The sequence below is a fragment of the Quercus lobata genome, chromosome 10, assembly GCF_001633185.2.
Source record: "Quercus lobata isolate SW786 chromosome 10, ValleyOak3.0 Primary Assembly, whole genome shotgun sequence".
Taxonomy (NCBI): domain Eukaryota; kingdom Viridiplantae; phylum Streptophyta; class Magnoliopsida; order Fagales; family Fagaceae; genus Quercus; species Quercus lobata.
In genome coordinates, this window is record NC_044913.1 from 8,012,290 (window position 1) to 8,037,637 (window position 25,348).

Genomic DNA, 25,348 nt, shown 5'->3' on the forward strand with positions numbered 1-25,348 from the left:
TTATGGCATGTATCAGACAGTAGAGATGACCCAATTAAGACAGTTCTAAGAGAAAGCAGCTCTGAAGGTCTAAACATAAGTAGTAGCAAGAAAATAGTTTCCTTCAGGAGCCTAAGAGGATTTTTGTCGCCTCCACCCTCACCTCTCAAAGCCCAACCACGGTCATTTCATATGCCCTCTCCCTCTCCTCCTCCACAGATTATATGGATCCATCTCTCTGACTTTTGTCATGTGGATTTCATTTCCAAAAGGAAGTGCATGTTCAAAGGGGCATCATTAACAAGCCAATTTCATATGATGTACATGATAAAGATTTGTGCATTTAACAACTGATTATAAGCTAGTTTTTTAATTAAATTATCTACTATTTGCGAGTCTCACTTTAGTTTTTATCTTAGCTTTATTTCAAATAATATAAGTTTCAGTTTTTTTAAAATAAGCTAGGTTTTAGTTTTTTTGTTTCACATTAATGTAAAGCTCTTTAGATAAAGAGATTTCATTTTCCTCTTTGTTTTTCACATGACTTTCTATGTGGCTTTAATGCTTGATTGTTCTGGTATATAGTGTTTTTACTTTCTTTTTGATAATTTGATAATTATAATGTTCCATCAATGAGAGATTTGAATATAGACATTTCCATTGAAAACACCAAAAAGAATTAATTGAATTAGAAGTCTTTTAGTGACCTATTGTGTTTTTCAATGCAACTTATTTAAAACCTAATATGTCAAACATGTTCTAATTTTAAAATAAATTGTCCTATTTAAGCTATCCCAAATTATGGCAAAAATAAAATAAGCTTATTTAAAGTCGTACTTCAAGTCTCGAACTTATTAAGAAAGAATCCTATGAAGATGTCCCATATTTAAAAATAAGAGTAAGAAATGAAAGTTTTAGTAATGCTCTAGTCTCGAACTCATTAAGAAAGAATCCTATGAAGATGTCCCATATTTAAAAATAAAAGTAAGAAATAAAAGTTTTAGTAATGCTCTAATCAGTAAATCTCTCTAGCAAGATTTTTGTATCTTAGACTCTTCACCTATAAAGATGTCTCATCTTTTGCTTCATTATTTTATTGAGTCACTGGTCTATTTGTAATAGAATCTCGACTGCAACAGCCCATCTGTAATTGATTCTTAGTTCTTAATATATATCACTATTACCACGCAAAAAAAAAAATTTAATAATAATAATAAATGACAATGAGTAATTATACAAAGTTAAAAAGCCAAAACAATATCACTAACGCGTGGTAATCATTCTGCAAGAACACACTTAAATTAGATTAATTTCATTGCTTGGATTGAAGAAAATCCTTACTTTATTGAACAAACTCTTATTCATGATATAATTATATCGACACATTCATAATAAAATTTCAGTCCTCTTATCAAAAAAAAAAAAAAAAAAGACCAATTTCAAATTTCTATCTCAGATCAAAAGAAAAAGAAAGCCCAAACAGTTTTTTTTTTTTTTTTTTTTTAATGTCAATCTGTGTGACCCGCGAGCTGACCCAAACAATGACGATGCGGGTCGGGTTCGGGTCAACCCAGTTCACGCAACGTTTATCTTCACGGATCGGAACGTTTTTCAGTCATAGAATAGAAGAGAGAATTGGTCCCTGTAGAGTGTAGGCTGTAATCAGTAAACAGTAATCAGTGAATCTTCAGTTGAAACATAGATACCCAGACTTGAGAAAATCAGAAGGAACTGCTAACCACATCCCCCCCTTCATTCATTATATCTCGTCACCACTGCATAGTCCGCTACTTATTTCAAGGTATGATTCTCCAAAATCCCTTCTCTTCTCTTCTCTACATTATGATTACTTCTTATCAATCTGGGGTTGCTTTTTCTTTCCCAAAAATCACATCTTTCTTAGTTCTTATGCACTATATACATAATTGAATTGCTTTCCTCTACTGGGTCATAATCCTTTTACTTTTAGCCAGCTTTTGCAATTGTAAAAATACTTTCTTTTTGTAATTGAACCATAGAAGTGAAAATGTAGAACTTGTATAAGAATAAGATATGGAAGTTGGAGAATTAGTAAGAGAAGATTAATGTATTAATACAGATTTTATGCGTTGAGTCTCACAATTAGCATACAGACCTTTGTTTTTGTTTTCTGTTCCACAAAGTTTAAACCAACCAAACAAATTGTCGTTTGCGAGTTAAGAATTGAATTGAAACCAGGCTGGCCGTGTGGTAATACAGGGCACTATAACAAGAATAAGATTTGAATGTCCCTGTTCTAAGTTCAAGAATTAGAAACCTTAGGTGTAGTGTTGTTTGGAATTAGTGTGTGTCTTTTACTCAAAATCTCATTGTGGGTCTGAATTTATCAATCCCCATATATGCGTGATTGGCCTTTTAAAGCAGCAATTTTGTTTTTCTTGCAACTTCATGTGGTAAACCTTCAAGAGGTTTAGGTTTCTATAATACTACGTGAAATAGAAAGGAAAGGAAAAAGCTCAGTGCACATACTACTATGGGCTAGTTGATTGGTTTTTGAAAACAAAAAAGGACAGATTGATTTCTTTGGCAATGCCCCCTTCCTTTCATTGGGCTGATTGGTTTGTTGTTGTTTTTGCCACAGTGAAGAATTCGAGGGCTTTTGTCATGCAATCTTCTTTGGAGAATTCAGTCCTCGATATGTTCTTGAAAACAATTTTATGATAGCTCATATCATTGTCTACTATCAACAACAGCTATAAACCACCCAACAACGGCTGTAAACCACCAATGGATGTCAATAGTGGTTAAAGTGATGGTATGGGTTAGGGTTAGTATATGACGGCATAATACTAGTTCAACGCAAGAACTATAGACTCTCACAGCCTAAAACCATGAGACCTTGTGGGACTTTGTGGGGTTGAGGTCTGGTTATGGCTCAATCACCCAATCCAACCAGAGAGTGTCTGCTCTTTCTTTTTGCATATTTATGTATCAATTCTTCTCCTTCAATTCCACTTCCCAGTAAAATTATCACAGACAATATAGCAAGATAATGATCCAATTGACATGTTCTTTCAGCACCATTTTCTTCACTCAGAGCTCTCAAAGATTTTCCAATCCTTGTCAAGAACCAAACAACTGCATGCTTTAATCATAAGGACCCACCTCTCCTGTGATCCATTTTATGCAACTAGAATAGTGAGGTTTTATGCTATCAATAATGATATTCATTCTGCTCATAACCTGTTCAACAAAACTCCCCAACAAAGTGTGTTTCTTTGGAATTCAATTATTCGAGCATATGCACAAGCCCAAAACTTTTGTGAAGCACAATCTCTCTTTAAGATGATGCTCAGAACTGAAACTAGACCTGATTGTTTTACTTATGCTTGTATTATACGTGCGTGCTCTGAGAACTTTAATTTAGGTGCATTAAGACTTGTTCATGGAGGAGTAATAGTTTCAGGGTTAGGGTTGGATTCCATTTGTGGTAGTGCATTTGTGACTGCTTATTCTAAGTTGGGCCTTGTTGATGAAGCCAGTGTAGTGTTTCATGGGATACCTGAGCCGGATTTGGTTATGTGGAATTCTATGATTTCTGGTTATGGCTGCCATGGATTTTGGGATAAAGGGCTACAGCTGTTTAGTAGAATGAGAAATGAGGGGACGCAGCCAGATGGATATACGATAGTTGGGTTGCTTTCAGGTTTAGCATATTCCAGCTTGCTGAGTATTGGCCAAGGAATACATGGTTTTTGCTTGAAAAGTGGTTTTGATTTTAATGCTCACGTAGGTAGTGTACTTGTGAGCATGTACTCTAGGTGTAAGTGCATGAATTCCGCATATAGAGTTTTCAGTAATTTATCCCAGCTAGATTTAGTTACATGGTCTGCTTTGATAACTGGATATTCTCAATCTGGAGATTATGAGAAGGCATTGTTTTTCTTCAAGAAACACAATATGCAGGGCAAGATGGCAGATCCCATTCTAATTGCCAGTGTGCTAGCAGCTGTAGCTCAATTTGCAAATGTAGGGCCTGGTTGCGAGATACACAGTTATGTACTTAGACATGGATTTGAATCGGATGTAATGGTCTCCTCTTCTCTAATAGATATGTATTTGAAGTGTGGTTTTGTGGGCTTGGGTATTCGTGTATTTGAGATTATGCCAGAGAGGAATATAGTTTCTTATAATTCTGTAATTTCAGGCCTTGGTTTGAATGGACTTGCCTCCCAGGCCTTTGAAATGTTTGAAGAGATACTAGAGAAAGGATTATTACCTGATGAATCTACTTTCTCTGCACTCCTTTGTGCTTGCTGCCATGGCGGCCTCGTCAAAGATGGCCAGGAAATTTTCAGACGAATGAAAGATGAATTTTGCATTCAAGCTAGAACTGAGCATTATGTTTACATGGTAAAACTCCTTGGGATGGATGGTGAGTTAGAAAAGGCTTACAATCTTATCCTATCTTTGCCAGAACCAGTAGATTGTGGCATATGGGGAGCCCTTTTATCATGCTGTGATGCTTGTGGAAATTCAGAGCTGGCAGAAATTGTTTCTCAGCAGCTTTTTGATGATACTCCTGGGAAAAGTGCTTATAGAATCATGCTTTCTAAAATATATGCTGGCAATGGGAGGTGGGATGATGTGCAGAAGGTGAGGAGTGATATGACAAGAGATCTGAGGAAAATGCCTGGTGTTAGCTGGATTGAAGCCAGTAGCAATCAACTGTTGGAAAGATGTATAAATTCTTGATCAAATCTTCTATAAATCATCTTGTGGAAACATCTGTGGATAAACACACTGTGTTGGAAAAAGCTCTTAAACACAGTGAGCCCTTCTGAGTCAAGCTAGCTCCGAGTCTTTTTCTAAGGACTTTTCTTTTTTGAGTTTTCTAAGGTGAAAATGACTCCAAAAAAGGAAAAACACACAAATTACCTGGTTGAAGATATGTTTTGCTTCTAATACAAGCTCCAAGGGCCTGCATCTTCACATTAGAGAGAAATCTCTCACTGAGATTCTCTTCAGCCACATACATCACTCCAAAGAGCTTACCTATTTCTCCTGGAATGCCACCATAGGCATGTAATCCAAAAGGATCAGGATGCTCTCAGTCTCCTATTCCTGATGGCAGCTCCGTGTTAGTGTGCTTAATTCCCTTGGAATCGTCTTCTGGCAAACCTCTGTTGTGAAAACAGCATTTGTTCTACATTGACCATGCATGTAACAAGTTTTTATCTTCAATAGCACATTCCAATTGGTTAGTTGCTTCACTATGTAATGATTGCGAAGGGATCTCCTGTTTTTGTTTGTATACTACAAGAGAATATACATGTACTTGTGAGATTGTGTCTTCATATGTTTATGCAGAAGAAATGAGATTTGAATTTATTGATTAAGTGAAAATATACATGTGGTATTGTAAACAGTATACCATGCATCCTTGAGCACCCACTATTTTAAACCAAGGAAGTTAGGCCTAATAAATTCTGTATGAAAATAAAATGCATAAGATATGCATTCTTCTTAACTTTTTCTAGGTAGTAAATTTTATTTAATTTTTTGAGTGCCCAAAATCCTGTTGTACATGCACACTAAGCGGGCATTTTGGAAGTATCCCTCATGAATTGCCAACAGGCAACAGGGGGATCTGTCCATCACCTCAAATTGTCTAGAATTTCAATAATTACAAGGCAGTGTTCTGATATAATAGTTGAAAAGCTGGCTTTTCAAGATTACAATGCTTCTTTTTTTTTTTTTTGGGTGGATTTTCTTTCTTTTACCTTTTTTCGGGTGGTTTTGCAGGAAGAACGCTACATTTCCAAGTTGAGTTTTCTCTTGGCCCCAGGTGTCATGTCTAGCTGAGAGCCCATTAGAGGTAGAACAGTTGTATTTGCAAGTTACAGAGATTCTATAGGCCAGGCAAGGTTCTAACTGTAACCAGGATTCTAAATATTATTTGGTTCATAATTAACTATTTAAATGACAAACAGCCAAAGGCGTTGTCGCTCAACTGGCACTTCCTGGTGTTTCCAATAGAGACATTCAGGGTTCAAATTCTCCTACCCATTGTAACTATCGAATTAAAAAAAAATGAAATAAAAATAAATGAAAGGAACAAAATAAAAGCAAAATCTTGCTTTGGGCAACAAAGTTTCCAAGTGTCCTAGTACACATATATTGACCAATTTTCTTTTTTATTTTTTCATTGCTTTACATGGTTTATTTTTTAAATATTTATGATATATTCTGCTTTCAAATTTATTGTCAAGGTGCAACAGAGAGAATACTATATTCTACCTCTTCTTTTTTTTTTTTCTAATTATGTTTAGTAATATTTAATTGGTGAGGGAAATACAATAATCATAGAAGCAATAAGATATTGAAGGCGTTCCATGTGTGCTATAGGGGTAATTTAGCAAAGTTTGATGGTGTTGAACATCGTATTCATGTCATCAAAAAATCTTTGTTGAGCTGTCTGTATGATTGGAAGATTGACCTTGGCAATATCCCTTGTCATCTTTTAGATTTTATAGTTTTTATATATAGTTATATATAGAAATGTATGTAAGAGCATCCCCATCAGCTTAGATAAAATCTTCTAAAATAGAAAAAATGTACAAGTTTTACACATTTTGAGCAAAAAATCACCCACATCAGTGGGTGTAAAGATGTGTAAAAATGTGTATATATTTTCATGAGCTACAGTAACCGTGTATATTTACACGGTTACTGTAGCATGTGTATTTATTATTTTATTAATTGTCGTTCGCACCAATTTTTCTCTCTCTTTTCCGTGCACAACGACCTCAGTTCCTCATCTTCTTTTTCTCAAATGCACACAAACACATCCACACAGACAAATCAACACAGAAACACACCCACACAGAAACAAACCCACATAGACAAACCAACAGAAAGATAGATCGGTGCTTGGGGAGTTTGGTTCGTGGATCGGCCAGTGAAGAAGTGATCTGGGTCGTGGAGCTTGGTTCGTGGATTGGCTGGTGAAGAAAGGATCTGGGTCGCTGGAGCTTGGTTCGTGGATCGGCAGGTGAAGAAAGGATCTGGGTCGTGGAGCTTGGTTCGTGGATCGACCGATGAAGAAAGGATCTGGATCGGGCGGTGAAGAAGTGATCTGGGTTGGTAGTTTTTGAGAGAGAGAGAGAGAGAGGTGATCTGTTTAGGAAAAATGAGTAAAGAGACAAAGAGAGTGCGCGTATGTAGGTAAAGGGTAGTTGAGAGAAATAATAAAAAAATTGAGAAGAATAAATATTTTATTGAAATATCTTGTAAAGTAGATAAACTGATGTGGGTGTTTTATAAAAGTGATAGTGTAAAATAGAAAAAGTAGGTTTTTTCGTGTAAAATAGACAGAAAATTTAGAAGAACTGATGTGGATGCTCTAACCTTCCTAAAGAAGAGTCTTGTGGACTTGCCTCTTACCATTAAAATCTACGAGCAACTAACCCCACATGTTAGTTGTGGGGTAATCCAAGACCAATGTTTTAAAATCAAATTGTTCAAAACCAGAAAATGAAGAGATATAAGGTTTTTGAGGTTGGACTGGGGTTTGATTAGAAAACGAACCTTGATGATGTCATAACTATTTAAAATGCAAATAAATGTATTAAGTTTATAAAAAAGTATCAAAATTATTAAAAAATTATTTATGTAAAAAAATTTATACAAATTTCAAATGAATTTTCACAATTTTTATAAGGTTAATAGAAAATAAAAATGAATAAACAAGCATGAAAAAATTGTTTAGTAATTCTTCAAATTGAATGCATTTTAATTTAAAATAATACCATTTTCAAAATAAAATTATAAATAGGACATTCACATGTAAAAGAATATTTCTTCAAGCACAAATAAATTTAGCAAATTATACAAATTTATTGGTAATAACTAATAATATATTGAGAGAGGTGATACAATAAAATGAAAACTATTAATCATATATAAAAGTGAAATAAATATCAAAATATTGAAACCAATGACACATTTAAGCCAGCTAGCCTAGTTGTTGGTGTGTGAAACTAAGCCTCTTAAAGAGGCAGGGGCTGGGATTCTAATCCCTACTTCAGCGCACCTTTGCACATTTTTAATAGAAATTTTGGGGCCATTCACTCCTGATGAGCTAAGCAGGATTTCATAGACTGTTTGAACTTGAGGTTGCAATTCTTCTGGTGTAGCTTGGTGCACATGTTGTTTATTGAAACTGCTACTCTCCTTTTTTTCCTGAGGAAAAAGATATCAAGCACGTTTGAGCTTGCCATAATTTCAATTGAAGTTGAAAAGTGTTTTTTGTTTGGCCTAAGGAAGCTTTTAATCATGTTACAACTTAAATATATATATTTTATCCTTAAATTGCTTTGAACTTGCATTTTTTCAGTCATGATGCATAATTTTGTTCCCTGTTAGATGTTCCAAAATGGTTTTATGTTCCATGGCTTTTGTTGCTCTTCATTTGTGAGGGTTTCTTACTATTTTCTGTTCTATCATTTCTTACAGTGTAGATTGACGGATTGCAGTTGAAGCCCAGACATTATCATATAAAACACTACTTATATGGCTATTTTAGTGTGACAAGAAGAATCCTTGTAAATTATCTCTGGAGTTGGAATGTCAAATTAAAAAAAGAGAATCATCCTAGTCTCTGCCTACCGCTCTTTAGATAATCTAGATAACAACGGATACACTTTAATGTAGATTAGCTGGCTGAAAGCATCCTGTTTTGTGCATTACTAATGTTTGGGACAAACATTACTGGCTGCAGTAGGCTATCTTTGCATACACAAACCAGCACTGCTGTCAGCAAACATTAATTCATATATTCTTATTGAATCAATGCCGTGGTTATAGAGGCTTAAGCTGTTGTCTATATGCTTAAGTATTTAAGTCTAGCTAGGTTCACTGATACTGGCTTCTATTTTGTACCTACATCAAAATGCTTATCCAATATAACTGCAGTATTTAGTATTTATTATGATTCTGCAGGTCCAAAAGTTTATCAATTGGTTCTCAGCTTCTTGAGATCCACAATCATTCATAAATTTTCAAAAGATGTGACTAATTTTACTAAAATCTATACCCTATGTCACATGGACAGTTTCAATATGAGTGATTTAATGATGCTGGACATGAATCAACATCAGTTGTGGTGATTCCTGTTCTGAGACATTTTGAGGAGTCCAATAAAGGAAGAAAAAATGCATTCAAACTAGACCAGTAGTTCTCCTGGACAAATTTTTTGGGATTAGTTCAAGGTAACTGGAGTAACCATAGAAAGCAAGATAAGTTACATAAGTGATAAGACCTTTATGGAAGACATTAAAATTTGAAGCTTTGATGATTCAGCCAAATCACCCTGTCCTAAGACATTTGGATTAGAAATTTTTTATACCTAAACAATATAATCTCTACATGCGACCAAAGTCCATGTAACAGATTGTACCATATTGATATCACAATTTTGAAGAGCATTGTTAACTAATGGGCTTATATGGCTAGACTGAGGAAATATCTGCGATCGATTTCTGAAACTTCGTAATATATTTTCATGTTTCTAGTTTCTACCCCAGGAGAGCTTGAAGGATGTGATACAGTGATTTTGCTTTTGAAATTATGTGTTCATCAGTTTGAGAGCTTGAAGGACATGAGAAATTTTGGGTTCCATATCAAGATTTAGGATCAGAAATTTCATCTACATCTAAGTTTATCTCTTATGATGGAAGTCATTATTGGTCACAAAGGAATTATTTCTTTGTAATCTTCATTGGCTTACATATATTTGATGGAGAATCCCACATCATGGAGACCACTACAAGAATAATTGATTCTAAGTATGATTGATACAGGAATTGTGAAGAATTGAGCTATCAGGAATTATGTTCCACAAATGCAGAATCCCTTGCACTATGAGGGATGTGATGCACGTTCTGAGGTAACACATGCTAGTGACTCAGAAACTACTGGTTCAAATTTGCCTCCCAGCTTGATTGCACTCCTTTCTGACTGTTGCGTCTAAACTGCACAAGGTACCCCTACTACTATGCATGTGTAGTTCATGTTTGGTTCACCATTTATACTCCTATTTTGCCTTATAAATGCTTCATAATTACCAAAGATAGCTGTGGAAGTTGATCTCAATTCTCAAGTCCTAAATGGTGATACTTTATGAACTTTGGCATTACTGATTGATTCCCTTAATATCACACTGTCATTTGCTACCTTTATTTGAAAACTCTATATAAGCTGTACACTTCCTATCAAGGGCAATAGGAGCACAGTAGTAACACTGCATTATCTGACCCTCTACACTTAGTGGACCTTGGTGTTATAAATTGATTTTCCTTTTAAGCAAAGTTTTTTTTTTTTTCCATTTATCTTTTGTCTCCTGTTTGGTTTTCTTGCAGAGACACATGACAGATTCTTTTCAAGGTGAGTTAGTTCATTCAGTTGTCATTTTTCTTTTGGCACTAACATTTCTGGTTATCCTTTTTGGTTTATTCCTTACATACTCAGTGGTTCATGGCTTGTATTTTGAGGCCTAGGTCTAGTAATCAGCCCGTGGGAACGATTACGATTCAATACCTTAAACTTGGTATTAATGCTTTCCATCCTATTTTTAGGAGTCTGTTCTTGCTATCTTATGTATGTTCATGATAGACTCCATATTTGAAAGTGCATAATGAGGCAGATAATATGTCTCTGGATATAGACATAAAAGGGTTATTCAAGAAGACAAAAAGGTTGATACATGGTTTAATTGACATAAGACATTGTTTTATGGTTAAAGATGTTGAATATTGTGTTTACCTGTTCTTATTCTATCAGATATGTTGAGTAAAATAGAGAGTGCTATAACTAGTAGCTAAAGTTCCAAATTCTTTTGACCCCTGGCCTACAGGTAGCTTTTCATGTATATACCCACAGCCAGGTTCGTATGATTTTTTGATAAAATAGGCAGGTACCCTTTGAAGCTGTTGTTGTTCTTTCAATCATTTGTATTTGAGTTACTATCGCTTGGACCACATGCTGACAGCATTGGCACTACTATCTTGCTGATAATACATTTCTTTTTGTACAAGTTTAACTCATACCTTTAGAAAAAAAAAATGCACATGGCAATAGTATGCTTGGATATTAAGTTGACTATCAATTCATGAAATTGCATTTTGAATGCCTTTTTGTCTGTACTCTCTTGTATTATTGTGTGTTTACCAGTACTTGAATGGCTCAAGCCACGAGGCAATCTGATTGTGATTTTTGTGCTTTACTTGTACAGTTGTACCTGATAGTCTAAGCAATGTTTTACCAAGTTGGTACAAAAAGAGAAAAAAAAAAAAATGCTACCAGGCCTCATGGTCCAAAATTAGAAGTTTAAAAATGGGTAATCCTTGGGCCTAGCTAACGAGGCTTTGGGTTTGAGCCCGAATAAACACGTATTGTTGAAGCCCTATCCAGAGGTTGGTCATTTTTGTAAAACCTTGGGAGTTGATGTTCTTTTTTCTTTTTCTTTTTTATAAAATTGGGAGTTGATGTTCTCATAAAAATAAAAAGGTACCTGTACAGATGTAATCTGGGTTTTAAATGAAATAAATAGAGAAAATTTTATAATTTCACTCATGCAGTCATGCTATTGGAGTGACCAATTGCATATTACATTTTTCCTTCTAAATGGTTGATTACTGATTGATTCACTCAATATCACACTGCCATTCACTACCTTTATTTGAAAACTGCATTTAAGCTGTATTTCCAATCTAGGGCAATTGAAGCACAGTAGTAACATTGCATTTCTGATCTTCTACACTTAGTAGACCTTAGTCTTATAAATTGATTTTATTTTTAAGCAAAGCTTGCCTTTTTTTTTTTTCATTTATCTTTTGTCTTTTTGTTTGTTTTCTTGCAGAGACAGATGACAGATTCTTCTTTTTACAGTGAGTAAATTCATTCAATTGTCATTTCTCTTTAAGGACTAACACTTCTGGTTGTCCTTTTTGCTTTGTTCCTTACATGCTCAGTGGTTCATGGCTTGTATTTTGAGGCCTAGATCTAGTAATCAGCCCTGTAGGAACAAAGATTATGATTCAATACCTCATGAACTTCTCTTTCCTATCTACCTTTAACTTGGTACCCATGCTTTCCATCCTATTTTAAGGAGTCTGTTCTTCCTATCTTATGTATTTTTGTGATAGACTCCATATTTGAAAGTGCATAATGAGGCAGATAATATATGTCTCTGGATATAGACAGAAAGGGCTATTCCAGAAGACTCAAAAAGGATGATACATGGTTTAATTGACTTAAGGCATCTTTTTATTATTAAAGATGTTGAATATTTTGTTGATCTTTTCCTGTTCTACCAGGAGTGTGTTGTGATTTTGCTTAAAAGATTAAAGCTTTTTGTCTCAGTTTTTTTTTTTTTTTTTTTCAAATAATATAAATTTAGTTTTTTGTCACACATTTAACATAAAAGTTACCAAAATATATATATATATATATATATATTGATAAATACTATACAAACAAGTTATTGGAAATAAGCAACCCACTTGATATATATTGAGTAAAATAGAGATTGGCAAAGCGCTATAACTTGCAGCTAAAGTACCAAATTCTTTTAACTCCTGGCCTAAAGGTAGTTTTTCATGTAAATACCCACAGGCAGGTTCAACTTTTGTATGATTTTTTTTTAATAAATCAGCTAGGTACCCTTTGAAGCTGTTGTTATTCTTTTAATCATTTGTACTTTAGTTACTCTCACTTGGACCCCATGCTGACAGCTTTAATGGTGCTATCTTGCTGATAAATACATTTCATTTTGTACAAGTTTAACTCATACCTTTGGGAAAAAAAAATGTACATTGGCTATAGTATGCTTGTATATTCAAGTTGACTTTCAATTCATGAAATTGCATTTTGCATGTCTTTGTGACTATGTATTATTATTATGTGTTTACCAGTACTTGAATGGCTCAAGGCACAATGCCATGATGGTGATTTCTAAGCTTTACTTTGTACCTGATTGTCTCAGCAATGTTTTACAAAGTTGGTACAAAAAGAGAAAAAAAAATGCCACCAAGTCTCATTGTCCAAAATTGGAAGTTTGAAAATGGGAAATCCATGGGCTTAGCTAACAAGGTTTTTTTGGGTTTGAGCCCAAATTAACACATATTGTTGAAGCCCCATATGGAGGTTGATCATTTTTGTAAAAAAATTTTGGGAGTTGATGTTCCTTTTTTTTTTTCTTTTTCTTTTTTCCAAATAGAAAAAACAAGTACAAGTACAGATGTACTGTGGCTTTTGTAATAAAATAAAGAGAGAAAAGTGTGACCAATTGCGTATTACTTTTTTTCCCCCTTCTTAAATGGTATAATGAAAAGGCCTAGGTTGTGGCGAATATAGGCTGATGTATGAGGTCCCTCTTTGAATGAGAATCAGAATCTCGTTGAGTAGGGAAAAGAATTTCATGGTTTTCACCTCGTCAGCCTAGAAAGCGACCTTTGGCTGTTTGGCTTTGCCAGTTTTACTAATCTAGGGGTTCTCTAATCGTTGCCAATGAAATTTTATTTTTGGACTCGAATCTTTGCCAAATTAAGTAAACCATTTTAAGCGTCCAAGTAAAATTAATCTTAATGGCCCAAAATTGCAACTTCTGCAAAACCATATGTGTTCTCAAATCCGAACCCCTCCCTCTATGGGAAAAATAGTTAGAAAAAAGTAAATTCTAAACCCAGTAGTTTAAAGATGTAACAAAATTTAAATTATATGATTTTTTATTTATTTATTTATGAATTCGATAGTTATAATAAGAGATGACAAATTTAAATTTTGGACATTTTTGTCGGAAACATAAAAAAGTGCTAGTTGAGTTATAAGATTCTTAACAAATCATATGATTTTAACGAAAACACAAGAAAATGCTAGTTGAGTTACAAAATTTTTGACAAATCATATGATTTAAAAAGTGATAAATTTGGAATTCTAAAAATAACAAATTAAATTCGAGCTTTTCAAAAAGTAATAAATTAAACCTTGACCCATTTAAGTGGAATTGAATTATGTTTGGGATTTAATATAAACTGAGTGTTTAAATTGTTATTCTTGAAACCATGAAGTTTAATTTGTTACTTGTTTTTAACCACCGAGAATAGTGGTCTGGTGGTCTTGGCTCGAATGCAAGAGTGCAGTGCTACTTGAGATCCCATGTTCGAACCCCAATGGGTGGAACGTGGGAATTCCCTCCTGCAGCTAGCCCAAAGGTACTAGCCTTCTCGTGGGGCTAGGGTGAGGTCTGTTGTTACCCCGGACAGTAATAACTATGAATCAATCTAACATTCCTTGGCAGGTAAATGCCCCAGTAGTCACGCTCATAGGATCAGCCACAATGGTCGTCCCAGCTCACCCATTTCGGCCATCCAAAAAAAAAAAAATTGTTACTTTTTTAAACCTTAGGAGATCTACTAAAGCAATGTTTAGTCATTTCTCAAAAAAAAAAAAAAAATGTTTATAGTCTAAAACACCTTGCCTTAACCCTTTAGGATGAAAACTCAACTTCAGTACAAGAATAGATCCTCAACCCCAGCTCAATCAGTTTATCCTATCTTAGCTTGCATTAATCACAACATTCTTTGGATCCAAGTTCCTGTCAGACAAGTCTGACAGGAACTCAAACTCAAAATGAAAAAACAAAAAATAATAATAATAAGAAACAGAAATGTCAAAATCATATGATCATGAAAAGTTGTTGGATGTTGATGTAGTGTATTTGAGTGTGTGTCAATGTCCTTGTCTCACTTTTTTATTTCTTTTTTATACTTATATATATAAGTTCCATATGATATGTAATATATGTACCACACATCTAGAAGATACAAAGATATATATCATACGTAACATTTCAATATAATTTAATATAACCCATCTAATGATAACAAATCCTACTGTGCATCAGCATTCCAATCATTTGGGCCAATTAATTTTATTCTAAATTAATTTAGTTTATCTTGTAATCTTTTAATTAGTCTTATCTATAATACCCTTTTAAGTGACCCCATGAACCACATGGATGTGTTTGGAAAACCGTTCAGGCGTGCCAAAATGGCAGTCTCTTCAGTATTACTTTTTCCTAAACAAAAGAAGTTGAAGAAAAAGAAAGTACCAAATTGAATAGAAAAGAAAAGGAAAAAACAAAGTAGCTATTAAAAAACTTCTGCGGCTGTATCCTATGTTGTTGACCGTGATCAGAGGCCGTCCAGTCGGTGAGTCTGGGTATGTTTGCTTTTCTTGTTCATAACCCTAAAATAGAATTAAACAGTAATGCCATGATTAGCAGACTGAGATAATGCTAATATGATTGCATAATCTACTCTTAATTTTGAATAGAGTTTTTGCATGAATATATTCTTTGCTTATGTACCCAATTATAGATGTCATATATAAAAATAGTTTGTGTAAAGTATTTGTTTATATTATTCTATACTCTAACAAGTTTTTCTTTTTAAAGATGCTCACACTCTTATATGTCATTATGAAAAATGTCAAACATGGTAGTGAGTTATTTTTTTGATATATATGTTAAGTTGGGGAGGGGGGATTCGAAGTTCAAACTCTTGATGCCTTTATAAGAAAGGCCAAAAGATGTCATTTGACCTCCATAAAATTGGACAATCATGATTGCTAGTTATCTTGATGAAATTAATTAGGTGGAAGTTGTGGATTGATCAATCCTGTAGACATATTACAAGCAAGATTGAAAGTATTTGATTTCAAAATATAATTCCACACGACTCATATATAACTATTTTTGTAGATGATAAATTATCTATTTATGATAGAAAAATGTTAAAACGATGATCAATTTTACTAGGGTTTTTTTTTTTAATGTGAATTATAATTAGCTTAACTAGTAAAATTTCTTATTATCGAATAAGAGATTTGTGGTTCAAACTCTATTACACCAAAAACCAATTAGTATATATCATGCCCTAATGATTAAAAAAAAAAAAAAAATCATTATAGAGCTCCAGGTTTTCCTTATAGGAGAGATCAATAATGAGGCACATTTTAATGTTTTTTTTATTATTTAATTAAATTTTAAAATTTTGTGCTTAAAAAGTTGAAAATGAGTTTTTAAGATTTATATAATAAAACTGGCAGTAATAATAGTACTCATCTTTATCATGGTTGAATTTGGTTTGGCAACATATAGTCATAACTCATAAGTCACTTTTTTTTTTTTTTTTAATATAAAAACTTTAGGTTCATTCCATTAACATTTATTATAGTTTGTCTTTTAAGTACACAACTATACCATATCATTACACTACTATATTATATCATTAACAATTTTAAAGAGTCAAAAGTTTTGTTGTTTATCTGATATTCGATTGAAGACATCTAGGATTCGGATCTCCCCTTCCTCATTTTAATTGTCAAATTGTCATAAATAAATAAAGATAACTATGCATTTGTGTCATACAAATGTTAATGGTATCAAATTTGTGTTCGTTTGGTATTGCTATAGAAAATATAGTTTTAGATGTAGAATTTTTAAGATAAAAACCTCATTTTTGGCTTTGAGTTAAGCAGAGCCTTGCGGAGATTTTAGAGCCAGCAGCGCCCCCCCACCCCCCCAAAACACCAAAAAAAAGCTAGTGTCAGCTAACTCACCAATTACAATAGTACTTTAAAGTTTCGAATTTATAGACTTCTTTCCCATAAAAAAGTACTATTGTAATTAACTAAAGGCTCAAAACACTAATGTGCACTTAAACATGCTCTTTAGGTGTTAAAAGTGCAACTTGCTAAACTCTAAATTAATATTGAAGTTGTCTATGACCATATGTGAACAAAGTTAATGCTGTTTTCCCACGTAAAAAGAATCAATTATTGAAATTCAAAACGAAAAATATGTAAAGACATAAAAAAATTTAATAAGCTGAGACATATTTTCAGTCTCATCTCTCTTTCTTCCACTGGCCACAGAAACCCTTATCCTCGGGGTGAAGGGGGGAATAGTCTAAGAGTAGAGGACAGGAGCAACAAAGAATGGTCGGAGTAATAAGGACTAACAACAACAATGGTAGGGCAGGGCAACCTCTCCCCTATTGTGAAGGTCCCACTGACCATTCTAGCTAGCTAGAGCCTAGAGTAGTCTACTCTACTCCACCACTAAATATGCATTGTAATGTATCAGAAGGAGACCCCTTCTTCTTCTTCTTTCTTTCTTATTTTATTTTATTTTAAATTTTTCGTTAATTTCATAATTCCTAATTGATACATGTATATAAGGAATTCATTTCAACTTGCACAAAAATTTATATATATTTTAGTATAAAAATTAAGCGTTTGTTTGGGAACAGTTTATTTAGCTAAAACTGAAAATTTATTATTGAAAGTATTGTAAATAAAAGTTTTTTTTTTTTTACAAGATAGAATTCTACTCTAACCTAATCTAAGTGTATATGTATGTGAAGCTCCCTCCTGGAGACTTGAACTCCAGCCCTTACCCTCACACCCCACAAGCATTTATACTTGTAGAATGACCATCGCACCAAGGGTGTGTGGTGGTACTATAGATAAAGCTAAAAAATAACTAAAATAATACAATGAGACTCATGAATAGTATTAAAAAGTGTAATGAGACCTATAAATAGTAACAAAAATAAGCTGAATAGTAAAAAAAACTGGCTTTTTAAGCCATGCCAAACGCACACTAAGGTTGTGTTTAGATACCGCTTATTTGCTAAAAACTGAAAATACTGTAACAAAATCATTTTTAAATGTGTGAATAGTGCTGTGGGACCTAAATTTATATTGAAATTTGTGTTTGGATGATTTTTGTGGGTCCATGAATAGTGCCGTGTGGGACCCAATTTTTTCAACAAACGCACAAACGCAGACTTCAAAACGCAATCCAAACAGAGGCTAAGTTTCTATTTGGCTAGCTTATTTTTTTCCAACTTATTTTACTATTCAACTTATTTTTTCTACTATTTATGCTCTCACTGCACTTTTTGGTATTATTTATGAGTCATACTGTACTATTTCAACTAACATTTACCTTTATCTACAGTACTTTCAGCAAAGAGTTTCAGTTTCAGCAAAATAAACAGATCCCAAACAAACCCTAAGAGCTACTTTTTATTATTAATTTTTTTTATATACTTACTTTTCAAAACACTCCACATCAGATTATCTATTTTACACAACATTTCATTAAAATATCATATTTTTTTAATTGTTTTTCTCTCTTTACCTATAACAATCAGTATCTATTCTCTTCTTTCATCTTCGAAATACGTAAAAAAAAAGAATAAAAACCTAAATGCAGAATAGATAGTGTCTGTGTGTAAATTTATATAGATCTTTCTTATTTAAAATATTAAAAAAAAATATGTAAGTGTAAATTTACACTTTTATTATATATAGCAACCATGAATTTTTACACAATTTTACATAAACTGATATAAATGAATTTTGAGTTTAATTAGTTAAAATGAGATACATTTTTTTATTATGCAGCACTGTTGCGAGTGTTTTTATTCGGTATAATTCAGGGCAACTATAGTTATATATATTCCAACCGTACTTGAGCTACCCCATGTCAGATTGTGAGCCCTATTGGGTCCCTAGATGGTCGCTTTTGATTATATTTTTAATTAGAAGGCAGCAATATTAAAGTAATATATTTTCTTGTGGGCACAATTGTGTATTAATTGCAAATCCTTCCTAAGCCATCCCGTAATTGATAGCCATTGCTTTAAATGAAAGCAAAAACCCACTGGTTTCTTGTTTCACTAATGAATTCTTTGCCAAACCTGCCTTAAAGAATCTTTTCTGTACAGTTTTTTTTTAGTATATATGAATATAAAACTACCCACTTTTACAACAGAGTTCATTTTACCAACAATAAGTCAGCAAGCAATAAGATTTTCTTCTTTTAGTAGGGCTTAAGATTCACTAATTATGAAGATTCACCAATATATATGTTCTTTGGAATTCTTTTCATAAAGCGGTGAGATTTAACTTTTTACCAAATTATTTACCGCTACTAACTGCCATCATAACCTTGACCAATTCAGTGATCAATGACACTACCTTAACCTTTTTTTTTTACTGAAGAAGGTAACTACGTTAACCTTTGTTAGCCTATAAATTACATTGCCATGTACATGTCACAATCATGATGTCACCTCCATCACGACAAAGTTGGATCCACCATTGATAGAACCCTACAAACCATGTATTAGTAAGGTGATGTTTGGATGAAAAAAGTTTTGAGTGATATCATCCTGTTTTCATAACTCATGATCCAAAGCTGGTAGGGCTCACGGAAGAGCACTTGTTTGGACTCCATGACTCATGATCTGTGATTCAATTTCCATCACTCAATTATCTGATTTTTGAGTTATGAGTTATGGAAACTGAAAACACATTTTAGCTGTTTTCAGTTTCTATAACTCATAACTCAATAACATTTTGTAATTAAACACACATGGAGGGACCCATAGTCGCACCTTTTGACCTTTGACTCTTTTTTTTTAATTCATTTCTTCTCCTGGGTTCGGTTTTCTTCTTCTTCCTTTTTTTTTTTTTTTTTTTTTTTTTTTTTTTTTTTTTTTTTTTTTTTTTCACTGGTTCGGTCTTTAGTTTTTTTTTTTTTCACTGATTCGGTCTTCAATTCTTCCTTCTTCTTCTTCTTTTCTTTTTTTTTTTTTCCTTCTTCTTTCACTAGTTTTTTTTTTTTTTTTTTCCCAGTGAGTTTGGGTACTAGGGGTTGAAGGGGAAAAAAAAAAAAAAGTAAAAGCTGCACAAGGTATAGGTATGGGACCCACAAATAGTTGAAAAATATTGAGTGATGACAAGTGAGTGATGGTGCCAAACAGGATGGGATGTTTTAAGTGATGAGTGACCATTTTTTTAAACCAAACAAGGCCTAAATATCTCATTTAACTATGAACAGATTTTTAATGTCTTACTTATTTTAGTTACTCTTAAAACTATTGAGCTAGACTAAACCTAATGACTAAACCTAATTCTTAAAGAAGTAATTGGGCATTCTTAGTCCATCAAGAAATAAAATTGTAACCTTATAAATAAGTATTATTGCAAAATGTTCTATTTTTGCCCAAGGTTCTTCTCACACATGGGGAGAGGAGAAGATGCTTACAATTAAAAACATAAAGTAAGTTTTTTCGAAGAGTATTTTGAGTGGATCTATTGTTGTTTGAGAGAGTTATTGGATGTATTGGGATTTTGGGATTGTGAGTTTGTGTGTGTGAGGTTTGTGAGTTAGTTTGTGTATGTGGGAGTTTTTGTTTATGCTTGTGTGAGTTTGTGAATTTAGTTTGTGTGATTTGATTGAAAGTGGATCTAATTTATATTGACTGTGGATTTTGGGTGGTGTTGCCTATGAACGTAGGCTTAGAATTGGTCAAATCACATTAATAAATATTGTCTTGTATAATTGTTTTATACTATTGTTTGTGTGAATTTGCTTCCACTAGTTTCAAACCATAACAATGTAAAATTTTGTGACCCTTGGTGAACGGATACTTAATTACAGCCTATGGTAAAAGTTGCAACTGTTAGGAGGGTTTGTGATATTTCATGAATGGGTGGTGTTGTAGAGAACAACACGTAAGGAAATGTCTCTCGTCATTATTATCAATTTTCATTAGTGGATTATTTAGGTCAAATATGGTGTGTTTTGCTCCTGTAATATACCCTATTATGCGAATCTTAATTATCAATCTTTTGTTTGTGGGAGGCAGTACGTGTCAGTATAGAACACTTATAATGATCCTGTTTATTTGTCAAATTAATTAAGGAAAAAAAATACAGTAGAAAGAATGCTTGTTTTTATGTTCATCAAATTTTACACTAGAGATAAAATTGTATTTTTGTCCAGTTTCAGCATACGAGTAAGTAAGCTCTATAGCCCCACACACACACAAACAAATAATAAGAATATTGGAAGGGGAAAAAAGAATACTAAACAAATCACCCTTGTTTGAAAAGGACATATTTTGAGTCTAGCTAGTAGTAATCACCTATAAAAACTTTATGTCCTCTTATTTCAAATCAAACACTCTTACTATTAAGGTTTTAACTTTTTAACTTGATTTTGATAGGAGTAGGTGTAAAAGAAACCCCACAATCAAATTGAGAATGAGATCTATGAAGTGCCAGGCTAAACAATTGAATCATTCTGCTTCATAACAGATTTTCAAACTAGTAAAAAAAAAAAAAATTAATAATAAGAATAGGGTAATTAAAGTATATGTAACAAAAGCTATTAATATAAATAAATAAATAAACAAAAACACACACACACATGCATTAATATTGAACACGTGATTAATTAATTATAAGATTAGTCAAAATTGTTAATCGATTTTGTACTTGTTAATTAGGGTGTTGTTCACTCACTTTTTTTCAAGTTTTTGGAATTGATGGTTCCTACTTGATTTCAAAACCCTTTTTTTTTTTTTTTTGGTCTAAAAGTTGGAGTTGCTTTGCTCAATCAATGCTTGTTATCCTTCATTTCTCAACCATCATTGAAGGAAGTACAAGAAAAACCCCGCCATTAGCACTAAGTGTCTCTTATTTATGAAAATTTCTTGTCATTCTAGCTAGTAAAAATCTGCCACATGTTCATGTTCATGTCTCACAAGAAACAACTTCAGAAAAAGCAACATGTCCATCTTTTTGAGATTTCATTCATGTCTGTCTCTCTTCCCGCTCTATCTCCTTTAGGGTGCATTGGTCTACCATTATTTCTTTTATGTGCTTTTGGTTTTGTTGGTAGTCAAGGCTTGCTTTTAGCTTTTTTAAAGGAAAAAGATATATACTTGCAGAATGTTAGGGTTTCAACTTATGTTAAAATGATTTCCATATGGTTGAAAAAATTGTATGCCCGCTAGATTCCTGTGGTGTAAGTGGTATCATCTTTTTCATTCTAGTCTAGACTTTTTTTGGCTTATCAAAATTTGAACCCCCAGGATCTTTTTCATGTCACCTTTAAGTGACTTTTCTTAACAATTTATGTATTAATCCACCTTAATTTCTATAATAATTTGTTTACATGAAAATGAGTATGGTTTTAAGAACTTTTGAATGATTTTCTAATAAAAGTTCCTTAATGAGGTTGGTTTTAAATCATCTTAGTTGAATTTTTTTTTCCTTCATGCATGAACCAGTAAGTGTAATAGATGGTTCCTTAATTTAGAATTATGAGCAATTCATGACACTGATGATAGTGATTAATCTCTAACTGTTAAGATTGAAGGGGTAGTATTAACTTATATGGCTTGCAAAGATCTCACTAATGCTTTACATAAAAACGTTTTGAGAATGGGTCTTGAGATTATTTGCCTATGATATGCTACTTTGATTTTGAGCAACAATACATAAATTTGGGCTGTGCATTATTTCCATGTATTAATGAAACGATCAAACGATCCTAATTTGACTTTCATGAATGATTATGTAAATTTCTATGATGTAGTTAACATGATTGTGCTATTTCTATACCCATTAGCCTCTCCTTTCTTTATGTTTCTATCGGTCCTATTTTCGATAGGAATTTGAACCAGAAAAGGATCATCTCAATTTAAAATAAATTTATTTTTTGGGTTAGATTAAAAAAATTACAAATTTAAAGATGTCACATTATCTAAAATTGACTTAAAATATGTACATGAATTACATATAGTGAAAGTAAAATAGTGGACAAAAGATCTTGCTTTCTCAAAGTCATGCAACTAAAATATTAAGTCACACAGTTGTTGATTAGTCCTTTCTACTTGTATTTAATCATATACGTAAGGTATTATACTATTTCTTTCTTCATTTTGTAATACAAGTGCATATTGCAACAAAAAGTCCTATTTTGATTAAAGCTATTAGTTTATGGTTAATCAGTTTTATATTTCTTAAAGTTAAAAACTACCTGCTGTGTCAATGCATGAGAATGGGAAGGAATGAGAATGGGAGACATCCCCACTCTCTGATATTATTAATAGATGCAAGGTCATAGTCATTATTCTTTTTTAGTGTACCTTCCATTTATTACCTTTGTCTTTTGCCTCCATTCCCTTCTCCATCCACTAAATACTCTTTGCCTTGCTCCTCATCCTCCATTACTTTTTGTCACTGAATTTGCAGCTCTCTCTCTCTCTCTCTCTCTCTCTGCCTCCGTCCAATTAGGGTTTTCCCATTGAGGGCTAAACTTAACAAATCTGTAATGCTCACATCTTTGGTTTGTTAAGGTTACTTTTATCTTGGAAGGACGAACAGCTCTTGAAATAGCTCTTGCAAGAAAAAAGGTACTTCCCTTTTTATTCATTTGATCAAAGGATCACTTAGATCACAAACAGGTAAACATATGTAGCTTCTTTATTCCTTTTCTGTGCTACTAATTCTATTCCTGTTTTTATTTTTTGGGTAAGCTAAAGTCTAAAGAGATACTAGATCCCTCTGTTTAGGGCTTTGCTATGTTCATACTTCATATACCTTATTAAAGCTAAGTTGTGTGAGCAAAATTCTACTAAGTTGCACCACTCAGATCCTATGTATATTCAAGAAAGGATATCGTTACTTTCTAAATATAGTTGCACATGCTACTGAGTTCTTCCAAATTTAGAGTGAGACTTAAAAGAAAAGACAATTGGAAACCAAAAATTAAGGAACCAAGTAGAAGGCCCGGGAAATATGGTTGTGTGTAGAGTGTTAATTATAGTTAAAATTCTTTAAAATTGAAAGAGAAAAAGGAAGAAAGATTTTATCAGAGTGATCAGGAAGTGAGATATAATTTACTGATCCAAGCAGGTGTGCATGTCTCTTAATATCCGTGTGTGTGTGTGTGTGTGTGTGTGTGTGTGAGAGAGAGAGAGAGAGAGAGAGTGGTGGTTTCTTAGTAATTTCTTCAAATTATTGTTAAATTTATAGGTTTTTGGGACTAAGACTTGGCTGTTGTGGTCCAACTATAGAAAGCATGTAAAAATTCCAAGTTGTTTTGCTAAATTTTCCTCACTAATTAAAATTATCCTGGATAACCCTAGAACAGAAGTTGTTTGACTCCAATAAGTAAAATTATTAATGTAACAGAAAGAATAGAAGGGGAAAAAAACAAGAGTTGCCATTGAATTCTACTTGAAATCTAATAAAAAAGCAATCACTCACAGGGAAAGATTAATATTATTTTTTAATTTAAAAATAAATAAATAAATAAAGGAATCTATTAATCTAAAGTGACAAAAAGAAAACTCACAAAAAAAATTCTTAATGAGTTTAGTTTAATTATCTTGGTGCAGTTGAAAATGGCTTCATCCAGCTCCTACAATTCTCCCTGTGCTGCCTGCAAGTTCTTGAGGAGAAAATGCATGCCAGGTTGCATCTTTGCACCTTATTTCCCACCAGAGGAGCCCCAAAAATTTTCCAATGTCCACAAGATCTTTGGTGCAAGCAATGTGACTAAGCTCCTCAATGAGCTTCTCCCTCACCAAAGAGAGGATGCAGTGAACTCTCTTGCCTATGAGGCTGAGGCAAGAATAAGGGACCCAGTTTATGGCTGCGTTGGTGCTATCTCATTTCTTCAGAGACAAGTCCAACGGCTCCAAAAGGAACTTGATTCAGCTAATGCTGATATAATACGCTTTGCTTGCAATGACATTCCAACATCCTTGCCTCCACCACCACCCCATGGGATTGTCAATAACCCAGTTCAACCAATGCCTCCTCGAGCAGCAAGGCCAGTTGAGTTTAGTAGAAGAATTGGTAATGAAGCAGGAGGGACATTTTATCAAACACCTTCTTTCCCTCTTTCTTATCCTCTTCCATGGAATGATAACCCTTCTGGGGATATGAATGAAGGAGGAGGAGAAGGACATATGTGAACTAAGAGTTAAGACTCTCACAAATGGGGAATTCCCATTTAGGGTTTTCTCTCTTTAGGGGCATCATGACCTGAAGAAGTACCCTCTAGGTATGGTGTTATATATTTTTAGTTTGGTTTTCTAGCTAGTGGCACATGGAGTAAGTACTCTCCTAGCTAGATCACTTAAGTGTTTCTTATATATATTTTCCTAGTTATTTATTTGGTGGGCTATAAAACCAAGAACTTAAGTATTAAGCACCCTAGCTTTATGGGTGTTCCAGTGTGGGATTTGGAACCTAAATAAGACTGTACAACATAGAGACAGTGTGGCTATGAATTAGATCTCTTATTGTGTCATTATAAGTTCAACTCAAGGCATGCGCATGCAAAGTAAACATGTTATTTTGTCATAACTGTTTATGTTTAATAATAAAATGACATATAACATATATATTAGTTGATCTTAAAAGAGGATTCTCTAGCCTAAGTCTATGG

The 25,348-nt window shown here is 33.3% G+C and overlaps 2 protein-coding genes across 5 annotated transcripts; both read left to right on the plus strand.

Annotated features, from left to right (window-relative positions):
- The first annotated feature begins 1,556 nt into the window (after positions 1–1,556).
- LOC115963982 (putative pentatricopeptide repeat-containing protein At1g64310) lies at positions 1,557–12,316 on the plus strand. Of its 3 annotated transcripts, XR_004085972.1 has the most exons (6): positions 1,578–1,780; positions 2,600–5,218; positions 5,764–5,836; positions 9,822–10,001; positions 10,380–10,404; positions 11,879–12,143. XR_004085972.1 is itself a non-coding variant. In XM_031083261.1 (2 exons), exon 2 carries the CDS (start codon positions 3,025–3,027, stop codon positions 4,711–4,713), a length of 1,689 nt encoding a protein of 562 aa, XP_030939121.1. In that variant the 5' UTR covers positions 1,578–1,780; positions 2,600–3,024; the 3' UTR covers positions 4,714–5,311. The 3 variants fall into 3 exon arrangements, 1 of the variants encoding a protein (XP_030939121.1); XR_004085973.1 differs by lacking the exon at positions 2,600–5,218 and having other exon boundaries at positions 1,557–1,780; positions 10,380–11,432; positions 11,879–12,316; XM_031083261.1 differs by lacking the exons at positions 5,764–5,836; positions 9,822–10,001; positions 10,380–10,404; positions 11,879–12,143 and having other exon boundaries at positions 2,600–5,311.
- A 10,700-nt stretch (positions 12,317–23,016) lies between these two features.
- On the plus strand, positions 23,017–25,222 carry LOC115965554 (protein LATERAL ORGAN BOUNDARIES). Of its 2 annotated transcripts, none has more exons than XM_031084800.1 (2): positions 23,017–23,354; positions 24,291–25,222. In XM_031084800.1, exon 2 carries the CDS (start codon positions 24,297–24,299, stop codon positions 24,870–24,872), a length of 576 nt encoding a protein of 191 aa, XP_030940660.1. In that variant the 5' UTR covers positions 23,017–23,354; positions 24,291–24,296; the 3' UTR covers positions 24,873–25,222. The 2 variants fall into 2 exon arrangements, with proteins under 2 accessions (XP_030940660.1, XP_030940659.1); XM_031084799.1 differs by having other exon boundaries at positions 23,058–23,303.
- The last annotated feature ends 126 nt before the right edge of the window (positions 25,223–25,348 follow it).